General features: G+C 35.6%; 1 protein-coding gene and 2 pseudogenes across 8 annotated transcripts in view; 1 reads left to right on the top strand and 2 right to left on the bottom strand.

The window, feature by feature from the left end:
• PTPRA (protein tyrosine phosphatase receptor type A) overlaps positions 1–17580 on the top strand; it is a 114745-nt gene that overhangs the window by 29042 nt on the left and 68123 nt on the right. For 2 of the 8 annotated variants that reach the window (XM_039863891.1, XM_039863888.1), the window contains exon 2: positions 7215–7287. The exons of 2 other annotated variants lie outside the window; for them this stretch is intronic. Coding sequence is in view for 3 of the 6 variants with exons in the window: in XM_039863886.1 (XP_039719820.1) it covers positions 10187–10201 (15 nt within the window). In the remaining 3 variants the exon portion in view is untranslated. Of the gene's footprint in view, positions 1–7208; positions 7288–10178; positions 10202–17580 lie in introns of those variants that run through there. 4 more of the 8 variants (XM_039863886.1, XM_039863884.1, XM_039863887.1 and 1 more) reach the window with 3 other exon arrangements.
• LOC120604170 (uncharacterized) lies at positions 477–598 on the bottom strand (annotated as a pseudogene).
• Positions 5648–5762, bottom strand: LOC120604201 (uncharacterized; annotated as a pseudogene).

Raw genomic sequence — 17580 nt, 5'->3', positions numbered from 1 at the left:
TGTATATTGCATGAGGCTGAGAGTCAAAGCTCATTTTTTTCCATATGGGTATCTAGTTTCTAGCACTATTTGTGGAAAAGACTGTTCTGTGTTCTCATTGAATTGCCTTGGTATTTTTGTGGAAGATCAATTGATCACATATGTATGGTTCTATTTCTGGACTCTTCAATCTGTTCTCTAGGTTTATATGTCTGTCCTTATACCTTTAGCATACTGTCTTGTTCACTGTCAGGTAGTCTTCCAATTTTGTTTATCAAAATTGTTTTGGCTATTCTAAGTTCTTATCACTTCTATGTAAATTTTACAGTCAACTTTATATCTTTTAGTTCTGCAGTTATTTTTCTAGATCCAGGATTGTTTCTTTATTTCTCTGTGCAGTGTTTTGGATAAAGTCTTCTGATACATTTTCCAGAAACGAATTCTCTATTCAGCTGTGTCTTCTTTAGTGGTTAACCCATCTATAGAATTTTTTTTAACGCCTACAACACCTGGTATTCCTAAGTGATCTCCCATCCAAGTACTAATTAGGCCCGACCCTGCTTAGTAGCTTCCAAGATCAGACGAGATAGGGCACGTTCAGGGTGGCATGGCCGTAGACTAGAATTTTTTATTTCAGTGACTGTGTTTTTACTCTGGAAATTCCATTTATTTCTGTTTATTTTATTTTATTTTATTTCATTTTTCAAAAAAGTGTTATATGCCTTCCTTATGGTTTCAATGCTTTTATCTTTAATCATTGTTAAACACACTTATTTTATAGTTTTTATGAATCTTATGCATTTTGTGTCGAGGGTTTGCCTTTCCACAGTGGTTTTACTTTTGTTTCTACTAGAGACGTCTAGGGGTTTCACTGGCATGGACCAATTTTGTTAATTTTTCATGGAGGGGAGGTCCTGCATCATAAGATAGAGTAAATTTAGGACTCAAATCCATACGAAGCATATTTTTATGGTTTCATATTCTCAAGGGGAGACTTTTCCTCCCCTTACCCACAGCGCAAACTGAGGCAGACAAGCTTTCTGGTCTTATTCGTGAAGGTGGATTTTTTTCCCTTTGTCTTTTTTTTATTGAGAGCATAGGTCTTTGAGGGCCACAACTTTTCAAGAGGTCTTGGATCCAACACCCCACCTTTCTCAAGGGCCTTTTCTACTTTTCTCCTGCTTTCTGTCTCCTTTCCTTCACTTCCCTTGGTTACTGAAATGTCTTAACAAATGCTTCTGGGGCCAATACAGAGGTCAGCACATCCTTGCAGCTCTGGCTTTTAGTTCACTCTTTGTTTCGTGCCACTGGCATTTTTTTCTTTCTTGAGAACTTAACCAAGCTTTCAGAGGATGTTAGCATGTATTCAACATTTCTAGATTGTAGTAGATTTTCTAGATTACTGTATTGCAAGATAAAAAAGATAAGATTGTGCTTTAAAGATCGAGTTTAATATACAGAAATATTGGGTATCAGCCAAAGTATAAAATTACTTTTTACATATTTATTTCCATTTTTAAATGGCAGGTCCTCTTTAAAAAGAGAGATCAGGAGCGTGATTTTCCTGTCTGCTTCCTCAGGAAGCAAAAAGGCAGAAACTTGGTGAATAGCAAGACTAGTGGTTGCTATAGTAAGCATGAGACTTCCTGGCAATGGTTCTATTAACAGTAGAAAATGGAACCATGGCAGTGTCTCTAATTTGCCACAAGATTTTATTTCTTATCTTTGGTGTAGGAGTTTCTGCTATATCAAGAAATTACTCTTCCCAGTTTGTTTTATTCATTCAATCAGAGAGTGATTAGAAAGTATCACTGGCGGTGTACATTGTACCATACTTATAAGTTTTATAATTGTTTGACAATTGTGATAAATTTCAAACAGGTCTTTCCATTTAGCTCCTTCTTGAGGGAAGCCGTTTTCCTCATGTGACATATTGATGTACATTGTTAATAGGCCCTTTTTAACCAGGAGTGAGAGCATAGATTTTATAATACCTGGGTTTGAGTCTCAATCTAGACACCTACCAGTTGTTTAACTGTGGACAAGTTATCTAACTACTCTGTGCCATAGTTTATCTGCAAAAGCATCTATTTGCTGTGCTTGTTTTAAAGATGTTAAATAATATACATTATACAGTTTGACACAATGCCTGACACATAATAAGCACATAAGTGGGTATTATCCTGATCCTTGATGAGCTGCTCCTTTTTGATGTGTCTGGTTATCTCTAATTGGTAAATGGCCATTCTGTTGGCATCTTCCAAGATTTGACCAAGTTGATTGTTCCAAAGATCCAAGCAATATTCATTGGCCTTGAAAAGCAGAAAAAGCACCCATAAAACATAAATGAAGTACTTATTAAAGCATTGAATAGTAGTGAACATTATTATTTGTACTTAACAAGGTATATGTTTGCCTGATCTTTTATTTAATTAATTTTAAAATTTGCTGTTGTTGTTTTTTCCTCTTTAAACCTACGATCAGGTTCAAGAATGAGCTAAACCAAAAAGAAACAGATGTCTTACAATAAAGAGTCAAATTAGTAGAGATACCATTAACTTTCATGGTGGTGCAATTTTCTCTGTGTTTTAGACTAAGGGAAAGGCTTAAAGGAAGAAAAGCCCTTTTATAGATTGCTTACAGTGTATGTTCTAGAGATTCTCCTAGTCTCTATGGATATTATTAAGATGTAGTTCTTACCCTCAAGGATCTTACTCAGTTGAGGAAGGCCATAAACAATTGCAGTAGTTTGTGACAAGTACTTTGCCAGAGATCATGATTGACTCTGATGAATAAGAGAGAGGAAGGGATTGGGACATTTAGGATTTCTGGCTTGGGCAAGGGGATAGACCAGAGTTGGCAAACTGTGACCTGCTGACAGTTTTGCACAGCTCACAAACTAAGAGTTGTTTTTACATTTTTAAATGGTTGAAAATAATCAAAAGAATATTTTGTGACATGGAAATAATATAAAATTCAAATTTTTTATAATTTCATAGTTTTATTGGACAAATCTATGCTTAAACTTGTCTGTGGCTGCTTTTGTGCTACAAAAGCAGAGCTAGGTAACTGTAACAGAGGCTGTATTACCTGCGAAGCCAAATATTTACTGTGAGGCTCTTCACAGAAAAAGTTTGCTGACTCCTGAAGTAGATGGTTCATTTTTATCCACTGAGATAAGCAATTAAGGAGGAACAGATATAGGATAAAATAACATCTTTCTATGAGTGTTGGTTATTTGAATCAGAGGCACTTGTGAAATATGCAGGTCTAGAAGGCAAGGGCATTCATAGATCTGGAGTTCTGAAGAGAACTGAGGCTGGAGATAGATGGGGGAAATTTTGAGATCCAGAAGAGTTGTATGGAGAAGTGGTTCTCAGCTCTGGCTGTACATTGGAATCACTTGGGGGTACTTATCAATAAAGAAACAAACAAACCCAGATACTGCCTGGACACTCCCTGCCAACCCAACTCCCCTTCCCCTGGCTGGTTTGAGCAGGAGGACTTTTTTAAAACTCCCCAGCTGATTCTAATATGCAGCCAGCTTTGGGACTACTGGTAAAGCATAAGGTCAGTACCTTGAGGAACACCAATATTGCAGGAGCAATTCTAGATCTATTGAGAAGAAATGCTGATTGAGTGATGATAAGAATTGGGGGAGTGGTCAGATCCTGCAGTTTGGTAGCGTGAGGACTGAGGATTGAGAACTTTCCTTTAGAAATCACTGTTGACTCTATCAAAAACAATTCTTCATCAATGTGGAGACCCAAGTAAGAGGAATTATCAAAGGCTTTAAGGTAGGGGAGGAGAGACATTTATGGGTGAACTATTGAAAAGATGGTGAAGAGGAATTTTCACTCAAAAGGCTAATCACCTCTTTGTTTTGCTTCTGTAGGTATGCTTGCTGCATAGTCCGTTCTCGAAATTAACTAAAGACCCATCTTCTCTTTTGCTTGTTCTGTCCCAGCAACAAATGTAACTGCTTGTACCCGTTAGCAACTCCCAAGCTTTGCAACTCCCTTGCTTTGTAATTGTCTAAGGACAAATTAACAATCAGCCCATGCCAAATAAGTTCTATATAAGGAATGTTGCAACTGAGCTCCCCAGATCTTCAGAGCGCTAGGGACTGCCAGGCGTAATAAACCTGAGTTCTCCACTTCTCTGAGTGCTGCTCCCTTTGGCGCTGGTCTGACTTTTGCAACTTCTCTGCAACAATGGAAAGTGGGGAGGAGTGGGGGACAGGGGCGGGGAGTGATAGCTGGAATGAGGAGGCACTGGAGATGTAGTTTGTTCAAGAGGGTATTTTAAGGTGATAAAGCTTTGAGCCTATTTATTTGCTGAAGGAGTCAACTGTCAGTAAGGAAACTGCCTGGAATTAGTTATCAGATGCCACCATTCAGTTTTTATAGAAAGAGGAAAAGAGCTAGATTTTGAATAGTTCTTGGAACAATATTAACATTTTTGTCTTTTTGGAATTGTTTGTTTAATGTGCTTCCTATATTTAGATACATTACCAGTATAGCCAGAAAGAGAAATGGACCTAGGTATTGAGAAACAAGGCCAACAACTGTTCTTTGCTCACCCAGTCACTGTCATCTTGTCTGGGGCCTTGATCTCATCTGTGAGAACAAGAGGGTGAACTGAACAGGCTTCATAGTCTCTTCCAAAAGTCTTAATTTAAACTAGTGCAAATTTGATTTAAAAAAATCAGGAAACTGAGCTTATGAAATGTCTGTAAAATCTGCCTGATCTTTTAGTTCCTTAGTACCTAGACATGTGCTTTTTTTGAGGAACTCCAGTAGGTTGGTTATGATTTACCCCTTGGTGAATTTGGGCACGTTGTTTACAAAATGTACCAATTTTTCCTGCCATAAGAATATTTCTTCAGGAGCAAAATCTCACATAAAGTCTTCCTTTAATTTTTTTCTTTTTATGTTTAAATAACATATGGTAGTTAAGGAATACTTGGATGGTACAGAGATCGCACCGTTAACATTTTGATTTATTTATTGGGAGTTTTTTTTTCCCCCCCAGTGGTTTTTGTTTCTTCATCAATGTAAATAACACTTAATATATGTGCCAATTGGGTTCTCCAGGAAGCAGATTGAGATGGAGTAGGAGGGCTAAGGGCTTATTGGTACAAATATAAAAGGGGCTGCAGACCTGGCAAGCTCAGGAGGCCACATGGCAGTCCTGACAAGCTCAGCAACTGAAAGTAACCACACAGGATGGTCAGATCATAAATTCCTAACTGGGAAGGTCATGGTGGGTAGTCATGTCCTACACCTATAGCTTCTTCAGCAAAGGTGAGTCTTTATCTTAAGCAAGCCCTATCCATTGTTCTTATACATCTAAGATAACATACCTTTGAAATATCAGAGTAATTTTCTTTGCAGACTCCACAGAAAGTACAACCTGGCACCAGAGCACAAAACCATGAAATTCCTCATTATCTTGTTGCCTGCATACCATCTTTATTTACTATAAATGTTAAATATTAAATGTTAACTATCTTGTACCCATCAATGTAAAAGAAGTATGTATCTCTTAATTTTACTTTTTATTCAGTTCTTGGGATTTCCTCGCTTTGCTTTTTCCAGCTTACTTAATCTGCCACCAATGAATTTCATAGAACCTTCTTTACGTTTTCTCTTTTTTTTTTTTTTAACACCTACAACACCTGGGTTTCTAAGTGATCTCCCATCCAAGTACTAACCAGGCCTGACCCTGCTTAGCTTCCGAGATCAGACGAGATCAGGCACATTCAGGATATGGCTGTAGACCGTTTTCTCCTTTGATTATAAACGTGTAAGAAGAACTGCCAAACTGTCAATCTCCAGAGCATTTTCTGAATCCATTGGGATCTTGCTTCTGGGTATGTCTTTAGATTTGGCTCAAATAAACTCACATAAAGTTTTTCTATAGGTTTGGATTTTTTTTTTTTAATTTACACTGGGGAGTAATGCCTGTGAGGGAAAAAGGAGAAGAGTAGGATTGAGTATGAGAAGCCACCAGACTACAGTGCACACCTGACAAAGTCTCTGTCAGCCCAGATTGCCCAATAGAGGAGCATTTCACCAGATGAAAACGTTAGGGCCTTAGACCACTACATTGCCCAGTAATTGGGCAGTCAATGAATGTCTTTGTATGAAGTTCTTCACTATATTTAGGATTATTTTCTTTGACTAGATTTCCAGAAGTAAAATAGATTGGAGTGTGTGAATATTCTGAAGGCCCTTTATGTTCCAAGTGGTTATCTTTTACAGCGTCAGTGCAAAGTATGAGCAGCCTGTGGCACCAGGTACTTAAAAACTTTGGATCTTGTTTACCAACTCTTGGTTACTTTATATCCAAAAAATGGTGTCTATTCTCTGTTTCGGATCTACAGTCTTGTATGATGTTTAGTGGGCTTTGAATTAAGGGATGTGATTCTTAATTCTCTGTCCAAATGTCCAGAGGGGTGAGTGAAGATAATGACAAGAATGAGCGCTCCACAATCAAATTGGCCAGATTCAGCTCCTGGCTCTGCTGTTTATCATTTTGTGACCATAGACAAGTCTGTGTGCATTAGGTTATTCATCTGAATAATGAGAATAATGACAGCATCTATCTTATAGGGCTATTTTGAGGGTTCAATGAGGTAAAATACTTAAAACAGTATGATGTCTGGCTCATTGCATATGCTTAAAAATTAGGTATTTCAATATAAATATGATTATTTTAGTACCTTGAGAATTAGAATGGGAGAGAACTTTTAATTCAGACTACTATTTCTTCAAGAGAAAAAAACTGAGGCTTAAAAAGAGGTTAATGAATTTGGCCTGGGTCTCTTAGCTAATGGTCTTTGACCATTGCAGAGTTTTTCAACCTTGGCATTTGAGGATAATTCTTTGTTATATGACTCGTGAGATAGTATAAACTATCCTTAGACATTGCCAAACGTCCCCTGGTACATAAACAGTTTTGCAGTAGAATAGTCCAAGTTTTAGAGTAATGGAGGAGTGCTCCATTTTGCCTCCACTGGAAAGACTAAATTTCTCATTGAATCCTGTTCTCATGACCTCATCAATGATTTGAACTGATTATTTAAGATGGAGCCTTGTTCTGTGGCTTCTGGAATGTTCAACATAGCTCTATAAAACATCTTATTAGAGTGTACTGCTCTCCCCGGGAACAATCCATGTGTTTAAATAGGGCAGTTTTATCTTTCTAAAGGTTTTCTTCTTTAGTTGCAGGTGGCACAACTAAGAAAAGGTATTTATGGAATTCCAATGAGTGGGGATTGATGATGCAGTTCAGATAACTAAGGTAAGAGAAATAAAAACAGCTGCGAGGAGTTTTTTGCCACCCAAGTTAGTGTCCTCACAAAATAAAGCTAAAATCAAGTTCTCTCTCATTGAATTTTATTTCCAAGCTGTAAGAGTAGCTTATTTTTTTGTGGTTAAAAACATTATAATTATCGTCCTTTGAATGTTGGCTCTCATCCCAAAACACGAATACAACATGTTTTTTCATTCATTTAGGTCTAATTTGATCATTCGTGTTTTGCAGTTTTCAACATGTAGTTTCTAACATATTTTCTTAGATTTATACCTGTGCATTTCCCCTTTTTGGGGAGTGATTGTAAATGGTATGTTTTTAAGTTTGTTTTTCAGTTAGTCTGTTTTTTTAGTTAGTGTTTCCTACTATATAGAAACATTGATTTTTCTGTGTTGACCTTATGTCCTGTGACGGTGCTAAATTTACTAGCTTCAGGAGGTTTTTGTTGGTGGTCATGGTGATTTTTTTATTCAAGAGTTTTTGGTAGATTCCTTGGGATTTTCTGTATAGATTACCATGTCCGCTACAAAACTGGGACAGTTTTAGTCCTTTCCAATATATGGAAATTTTAATTTCCTTTTCTTGCCTTATTGCACTGGCAGGGGCTTATGGTACTATGTTGAATAGAAGTGGTGAGAATGGATATCCTGGCCTTGTTTGTGATTTTAGGAGGAAAGTAATCAGACTAGTTTTTTTGTTTTGTTTTGTTTTGTTTTGTTTGTTTATTTTTTTTTAAGGTGCCTTTCATCAGGTAGGGGAAGATTCCTTCTGTTCCTACTTTGTTGAGAGTTATTCTCATGAATGGGCGTTGGATTGTGTCAAATTCTTTTTCTGCATCAATTGATAGGATCATGTGTTTTTTTTTTTTCAATCAGTGATTCACATTGAATTTTTTTAAAAAATTGAACCAGCCTTGCATTCCTGGAATAAACCTCACTTGGTCATGGTGTATTATTCTTTTTATATATTGATGCATTTGACTTGGTAATACCTTGTCGAGGATTTCTGTTTGTTTCTTCATGTGGGAAATTGGTCTGTAGTTTTCTTTTTGTTTGCTGTCTGGTTTTGTTATCAGGATAATGCTGGTATAAAAATAAGAGTGGGGAAGTGTTCCTTCCTCTTCTATATATGTGGAGGAGATTTTGTAGAATTGGTGTTATTTTAGTCTTTGAATGTTTAGTGGGATTTGCCAGCAAAGCCATCTGGGCCTGAAGATTTATTTTCAGAAACTGAGCATTTCTTTAATAGCTGTAGGAGTTTTGGAATTTTGTGATTTTTCAAGGATCGGTCCATTTTATCTTAAGTTGTTGGAATTCTGTGTGTGGAGTTGTTCATGGTATTCCCTAATCCTTTTAATGTCTATACCGTCTATAGCAGGGGTCCTCGGCCTCGGGCCGCGGACTGGTACTGGTCCATGGGCTGTTAGGAACTGGGCCGCACAGCAGGAAGTGAGCAAAGCTTCATCTGTATTTGTAGCTGCTCCCCAATGCTAGCATCACTGCCTCAGCTCCACCTCAGATCATCAGGCATTAGATTGTTGGGAACCGCTGATCTATACTAATATTCCTTCTTTTGTAAAGTTGTGAAGGTTTGTCTTATGAATCAAGATATGGTCTATCTTGGAGAACGTTCTATGGAGCTTGAAAAAAAATGTCTAATCTGTTGTTGGATGGAGTGTCCTACAAACATTAATTAGATTTGTTGGTTGATGCTGTTGTTCATTTCATCTGTATCCTTGCTGATTTTCCATCTAGTGGTTTTTTCAGTTATTGGGAAAGAGTGTTGAACTCCCAAACTACAATTTTTTATTTATCTGTCTCTCTTTTCAGTTCTGCCAGTTTTTGCTTCATGTATTTGGAAGCTCTGTTCTTTGGTGCACACCCATTTAGAATTTTTATGTCATCTTGGTGAATTGGCCCTTTTATCATTATGTGTTATTTCTCTTTGTTCCTTATAATTTTCCTCACTGTGAATAATACTTTATCTGACATTAATATAGCTACTTGAACTTTCTTTTGATTAGTATTTGCTTGGTCTGTCTTCCTGCCTCCATTTGAAAAAAATTAGTAGAAAAATTTTAAGCAGTTTTTGTTTTACAGAAAAATTGAGGGGAAAGTGCAGAGCTCCTGTATACCCACTTTCTATAAACCTCCCCTCCCCTATTTTTCCTATTATTAACATTTTGCATTAATGTGGTAGATTTGTTAACAATCAACAATGAACTAGTATTAATACATTATTATTAACTAAAGTCTATAGTTTATGTTTGGGTCCATTCTTTGTATTGTACATTTTATGGATTTTGACAAATATATAATGATGTATATCCATTACAGTATCATACAGAATAGTTTCACTACCCAAAAAATCCTTTCTGCTCCATTTCTTCATCCCTCCATCCCTCCCTCTGAAACACTGAATCCATTTATTTTTAACCTACCTATATCGTTATGTTACGTTTGAAGTAAATTTCTTGTAGACAGCACATAGTTAGGTCTTTTTTTCCCAATTATAGTTGATATTCAGTATTATATTAGTTTCAGATATGTAGCATAAGTGCTTAGACATTTATATAATTTACAAAGTGACTGCCCTGATAAGTCTAGTACCTACCTGGTACCATACTGTACTTTATGCTGTACTTTACATCCCAGTGACTATTTTGTAAGTGCTAATTTGTACTTCTTAATCCCTTCATCTTTTTCACCCAGCCCCTAAGTCCCCTCTCATCTGGCAACCATCAGTTTGTTTTCTGTATCTGTTTCTGTTTTGTTTGTTCATTTTTTTTTCTTTTACAGATTCTACATATAAGTGAAATCATATGGTATTTTGGTATTTGTCTTTCTCTGACTTATTTCATTTAACATAATGCCCTCTTGGTCCATTCATGTTGTCGCAAATGGTAAGATTTCATTCTTTTTTACTGGCCAAGTAATATTTTATTGCATTTATTTACCCCACCTCTTCTTTATCCAGTTGTATATTGATGGATACTTAGGTTGCTTCCATATCTTGGCTATTTTAAATAATGCTACAGTGAACATAGGGAGCATATATCTTTTGTAATTAGTGTTTTGGATTATTTGGATGAATACCCAGAAGTGGAATTGCTGGGTCATAAGATGGTTCTGTTCAGTTTTTTGAGGAATCTCCTTACTGTTTTCCATAGTGGCTGTGGAACTCATTTGCAATCCCACCAACAGTGCACAAGGGTTCCCTTTTCTTCACATCCTCACCAACACTTTTTGTTTGTGGATTTATTGATTCTGACAGGTATGATGTGTTATCTCATTGTGGTTTTATTTTGCATTTCTCTGATTAGTGACGTTGAGCATCTTTTCATATGTCTTTTGGCCATCTGTATCCTCTTCAGAGAAATGTCTATTCAGGTCCTCTGCTCATTTTTGAATTGGATTGTTTGGGATTTTTGGTGTTAAGTTGTATGAGTTCTTTATAAATTTTGGTTATTAACACTTTATCAGATGTATCATTGGCAAATACTTTCTCTCATACAGTAGGTTGTCTTTTTCGTTTTATTGGTGGTTTCCTTTGCTATGCAAAAACTTTTAATTTAATGTAGTTCCATTTGTTTATTTTTTCTTTTGTTTCTCTTGTCCGAGGAGATATATTAAAAAAAAAATTACTAAGAACAATGTCAAAGAGTTTATTGCCTTTGTTTTCCTCTAGGAATTTGATGGTTTAGGGTCTTACATTTAAGTCTTTAATCTATTTTGAATTTATTCTTGTATATGGTTTAAGAATGTGGGGGTTTTTTTTGTTTGTTTGTTTGTTTTGCATGTATCGATCCAGTTTTCCCAACACCATTTATTGAAGAGACTGTATATTCTTGCCTCGCTTGTCATAGATTAATTGACCATAGGCATGGATTTATTTTGGGCTCTCTGTTCTATTCTGTTGATCTGTGTTTATGCCAGTACCATGCTGTTTTTATGCCAGTACCATGCTGTTTTATTTACTGTAGCCTTGTAGTGTAGTTTGATATCAGGTACCATGATACTTCCAACTTCGTTCTTCTTTCTCAAGATTATTGTTGCTGTTCAGGGTCTTTTGCAGTTACATATAAAATTTCAGATTATTTGTTCTAGTTCTGTGAAAAATGCCATTGGTATTTTGATAGAGATTGATTTGAAACTATAGTTTGCTTTGGGTAGTATGGACCTTTTAATGATGTTAATTTTTTCTAAATATGAATATAGTATATGCTTCTATCTGTATCTTCTTAAATTTCTTTCTTCAATGTCATTTAATTTTCCAAGTATAAGTCTTTTACCTTCTTGGTTAAATTTATTCTTAAGTATTTTATTTTTTAAATACAAATATAAATAGGACTGTTTTCTTAATTTCTCTTTCTGATAGTTTGTTATTGATGTATAAAAATGCAACCAATTTCTTGTTTTCCTATGGGTTGCTTGAACATTTTCTAGTATTCCATTTTGGTTTATCTATAGTGTTTTGAGCATATCTCTGTATAATTTTTTATGTGATTCCTCTAGGGATTACAATATATGTACATAACACTTATTGCAGACTACTAATATCAACTTTTTACCACTTTAATTGGAAGATAAAACCTTACCACCTTTTAGGTCCTTTTACCTTCTCCCCTTTATTATGCCGTTATCTTAAATATTACCTCTATATATCGAGAACCACAAGGCAATACTTTTTTACTTTCAACCATCAAACATAATTCTTAAAACTCAAGGAGGATTATTTCATTACTGTATGTGTGTTTATGTATGCTATACATGTATAACATTTATATATACTTGTGTGTATACCCCCTTTCCACTGCTCCATATTCCTGATATTAGAGATTTCTTTCTGTTATCATTTACTTCCTTCTTTAGTAATTCTTTTAGCCATTCTTTCAGAGCTGGCCTGCTGCTGACACTTTTTTAGTTTCTTTCATCTGCCATTGTTTTTTTTCACTTTCATTCCTAAAGGATATGTTTACTCTATATAGAATTTTGACTTGATCCTTTCTTTCAGCATTTGAAAAATACTGTGTACTTCCTTGCAGCTTCCATAGTTCCTGATGAAAAATATTCTTTGAATTGTTCTTCTGGAAGTAATGTATCATTTCTAACAGCTTTTGGGACTTGGTCTTTAGTTTTGTTTTTTTTTAGTGGTTCAAAGATTTATATCTTTAACTAAATTTGAGAAATTTTCAGCCATATTTCTTCAATTATTTTTTTATCTCTGCATTTTTTTCCCCTGTCATTCTTAGGACTCTGGTGGAAGAAATATTAGATCTTTATTATTGACCCACAGGACTCAGAGGCTCTGTTTATTTCTTTTTAATCTCTTCTTTATCTGTTGTACAGATTGGACATTTTCTGTTGATCTGTTTTTAAGGTCATTGATTGTTTCTTCTCCTTTCCATTTTGTTTTAGAGCTCATCTAGTGATTTTTTTTTTTCAATTTCAGCTACTGTATTTTTCAGTTCTAAAATTTCCATTTGATACTCTTTATGTCTTCTGTTTTTTATATCTTCTGAGTATATAAAATTTCTTGTTGGGTAATTTTGATAAAAACTGCTTTAAAATCCTTTTCAAATAATTCTAACATCTCTGTCTTTGCATTTGTATCTATTAATTGCCTTTTCTTCATTGTAGTTGAGATGTTTATGGTTCCTTGTATGATAAGTAATTTTGGATCACATCCTAGACATTTTGAGTATTCTGGTTCCTATTTAAATGTTTATATTTAACAGGCAGTCCACCTGTCTAGGTTTAGAGCACACATCCTGGCTCACTTTTGTTGGCTATAGTTCAAAAGTCAGTTAAGTTTTCAAAGTCTTTCTGTGCTATTTTGGTCTGCCCTACTTGTATGCTACCAAGAGGCCAACCTGAAATCTGGGTGTTGTTCCAGACCAGTGTTCAGTTCCAAAACTGTTTGCTATGTTGTTTCTGGTCACTTTTACACGTGGGTCACTCAGAGGTATGTCTAGGATTTTGTATGCATATTTAGAGGATTTATTTTATTTCTGTAACTTCCTCCTCACTGTAATTCCCTCTCAACTCTGTAGTTGAGCTGGGATTGTAACTCCACCTTGCTATTCCAGAGTAGAGATGGAACACGAAGCTCCACCCACACTCTCCACAGCTACAACTTGGGGGGTTGAGGGAAGGTACTGCCTCATTAATGCAGGGCAGGGTTGGAAGACAGACTCTGCCCACAGTTTTTGTGCCACAGTGCCTGGTGAAAAGAGGGAAGGGTACCACATTTTTTGTTGTTTTTCTGTAGGACAGGTACGGTCAAAATGTTTGTCTTGCTAGACTTCCCCTGGTCCTTTGTCTAGAGAAAGGACACTTTTCTTGGCATTTTTTTGTCTGTGGTCATTGGTGTTTCTGGGTTGTGGGCCTCTCCAGAGCTCAAGCCAGACATACTAGAAGTCAAACCAAGCAAAACATAGGAAACTTCCTGCTGGGTCAGTCCTCATGTCCCATGATCTTTAGCCAGTCCATGTTTTTGCTACTTTTCAGAATCTTCTGTCAGTTGCTTCATGAATTTTGTCTGGATTTTTTTGTGTTGTAATTAATGAGAGGAATAGAGTAGAATATGCATCTTGCATCTTATCCTGAACTAGAAGTCCCCATTTAAGCTTTAAATTATGTACATGAGTTTAGGAACATTAGTTTTTTACCTATGTATTTTTTTGTAAGTACACAATTTTTCATCTGCAAATAAGATTTTTTGAGGGGAGAAGGTTCCATAATAATTGTTTTGTTTTCTCATCCCATTAGCTAGAACTAATTAGGGATTAGCAAACTATGGTCTGCCTCCCATATTCAGCCTACTGCTTTTTTTTTTTTTTGTATGACATTTGAGCTTGAAATGGGTTTTACATTTTTAAATGGTTGGGGAAAACTCAAAAGAAGAAGGATATAATTATATTGAATATGAATAATATTATATTCAGATTTCAGCAGAGTTAAGTAGTTGCAACTGACACCATTGGCCCTGTTCTAGAAGATGAGTAAATCATAGTGATGATAGCCAACATGCTTTTCTTGTCCTGTTTTAGTGATAACTGATTTCAGTGTTTTGCTTTTCAATGTGTTGTTGGTCATTCTCATTATAAAAGATATGTGTACAGAGATGGAGGAGTTTTTGTAGCCATCTTTCTAAAAATCTACCAGTGTCTTTTTTTCCCTCTGACTGCTTAATAATTTTTTTTTTTAATTCTTTGTTTTTAGAAGTATTACTGTGATATATCTAGATGCAGATTTTCTTTTTATTTATCTGCTTGGGGTTCTTAGGACTTCTCAAATCTGTGGCTTGATGTCTTTTGTCAGTTTTGGAGAATTTTCAGCCTTTGCCTCTTCAGCTATTTATTCTGCCTTATTTCTCTCTTTCCTCTTATCTTGGACTCAAATTATATGTAGATTAGATCATCTTATTGTATCTTCTATACTTCTTACCCTCTCTTTTGTATTTTTTATCCTCTTACCTTCCGATGCTTATTCCAGATACTTCCTTTAGACCTGTCTTAATTTTCTTTTATTCTCTCTTCAACTATATTTTGTCTGTTCTTACATCCATCTATTAAGGTCTTTACTTCAGCCATTGTATTTTTTCAGTTTTATAATTTTTATTTGGTCCTTTTCTGTTTTAGTTCTGCCATTACATTTCATAATATATAACATTTCATATATACATATATATATGTGTTTGTGTATATGTGTATATACATATAAATAACCGATTCTTAGCTGTAGTTCTTAATACTGTGGTACTGTTCTTGTCCATTTTCTACTAGTCTCATGTTACCACCTCATGGACCAGACATTATATCTTTAAAATTATTTATAGAAATGATTTGAGACCTGGGATGATATCTTTTTCTAGAGAGGATTTACATTTGTTTCTGGCCTTGCCTAGGAGTATTGAATCATTTTAATCTAGTTTCAGGAATTGAGATTCTTTTAAGAAAGAGTTAGTTGCTACAGGGACTGATTGATCTGCCTGAGATAGGTGCTAGGTAGATCCTGTGAGCAGAGCAGACATGGTCTTTGATCTACATGGAGCATAGAGTCTTGATTATAATTGACAGGTAAATATATATAATTAAGTTCTGTGAGAACAATGAATGTACTGCTATGATAGTGAATATTCGGAGTCAGGAGGAGCTTAGAATGGTCATATCATAACTAACTGAAACAGTTTCATTTAAGCTGAGACTCAGCTGATGTGAGAGAACTGGGAGCAGAAGCTTCCAAACAGAAGCAGTTGCCAGTATAAAGACTGGATGACACCAAACAGATGTTGTGGGATGTGTGCCAAGGGAGGTAGTGGAAGGAGAGTTGAGATTGATTTAGAACTATATTGAGATTTGGGAGATACCCCCACCTCCCACCAATTTTCTCCCATTTCCCTTCAGAAAATTAGTGAACCGGGAATTGATGAATCTTGACTCTAGATCTATCTCTGTGATCTTGAACTGGTTACCTAATCCTTCAAAGCAAAATTGGGGAAAGAAAGGGAGGAAGGAGAGGACACACATGAAGTGGGATTAGAAGTAATGAAAGGAGCACTTGAGGAGAGACTATGTCAAGTTTCTTTATTCCTCAAAAATGTTTGCAGTTTGGCATGTGTAGTAGGCATTCTGTAAATATCTATTAATTTAGCCAAATAGAGATCAGAGGATTTTTAAATGGGAAATTAATCATAGAAGAGAAGAATGAGACAGGAATTTTCCATCTTATTCTTCAATGTAAAGGAAAGAGTTAATGAATCAAAATGAAGAAAAACCATATTCATTTACCTCTTGGATGATAAGAATTTTATTGACCAACCTGAAATGTTTTGAGTAACATGAGAAAGGTAGGTGAAAAAACACTTGAGATGTGAGCTCCTCTAAGGCAGGAGCATCTCTGTTCTTTACCTCCCTACCTGCACATGTCAAGGAACTTAGTTGAACAAATGAGCCCATGATTAGTTCTCTGCTTTGAAGGAACTTAGGCTGTCTTTACCTTTCAACACAGATTTACCATCCATTTGCTTTGTATAGGATTCAGGAAGAGATTATGAAACTATTTTCTTTCATGATATTATTAGCCCAAATTTCTGATCTGATCGATAGATTATAGAACTTAAATTTCATCAAAGCCCAGTAGTCAGAGAATACATTGTTGCACTGAAGTAAAGAAGAGATTAGCTCTCAGAGCCTTATGAGAGCTAATCTCTTTACTTCAGTGCAACAATCTTGTCTTTGGCCACAGATCCTAGGTCTTGAGCTGATATTTGAGAGGGAAGATTGGAACTTAATAAAATTATACTCCCTGTATCTTAATTTTCCAACCATTATGTAAGGTTTTCTTTTTCTAGAAAGAGACTAATCTAGAATGAGAATGAATTCTCATCAGTAAAAGCAAAGCTTTAAGTAGGTCATCTGACTTTGCTTTTGTGTTCCACATTCACCATGGTTATAAAAGGGCCTTTCATGAGTTTTCTAGGCTTTCATTGCTGCCAGACTCTCCACAGGCAATGTGAAAGAATTAACGTACCCTCCCCCACCCCCAAAGCCTGTCTCATGGACTCTTTCGTAGAGTGCACACTGCACTATGTTTAGCTCAGTGGGAGCTATTTGCAGACACTGAATATATGAACAATCCTCCTTCCAGATAAAAGATTTCAGTATTGATTAGTGTCATAGCCATCGATGTTAGTATTCACCAGTATTTAATAGATAAAATGACATACAGCCTAATTTTTGCCAAGTTATTAGGCCAGAATTTAATGTTTATGTTAAAGTTATTTATATTTAAATTTTACCTTTGTGTAATTACTGTTGGATAAGAGGTTGATGGATGCTTCAAATAACCTACATACTCATGATTAACTTTTTAAAAGAAGATAATCAATACTGAAATTTGTTTTACCTGTAGGAGTAGAGAAAGAAGTAAAGGCTGAATTTTGTAGGGATATTAAGCAAGCTGCCTGTGGCATAATCTGGGGGTAGTAAAGGATTTTACTGGCATTTAATTCCTACATCTCAAGGAAACCATAACTATATAGAGTTAACCATATTTATTGATTTATTTTCAAGGATTACAGCCTATCAGAATAGTTTCCAAACAATTTTGGTGAAATTAGTTTCTTGGGGCCTTACAGTTTACCTACTCTGTTGTTCCCACTGTAAAATATTCCCTTACATCTTCTGAGTTTTCAGTCACTTAAGTCATTTATTTTCTCTTAATTATCTTTAATATTTACCTTCCATTCCTATCAAGGCTAGACTCTTTGGTTTGGCAA

This window comes from Pteropus medius, unplaced genomic scaffold (genome assembly GCF_902729225.1).
Source record: "Pteropus medius unplaced genomic scaffold, Ma_sr-lr_union100, whole genome shotgun sequence".
NCBI lineage: Eukaryota > Metazoa > Chordata > Mammalia > Chiroptera > Pteropodidae > Pteropus > Pteropus medius.
This window is presented reverse-complemented; position numbering and strand designations above follow the sequence as displayed.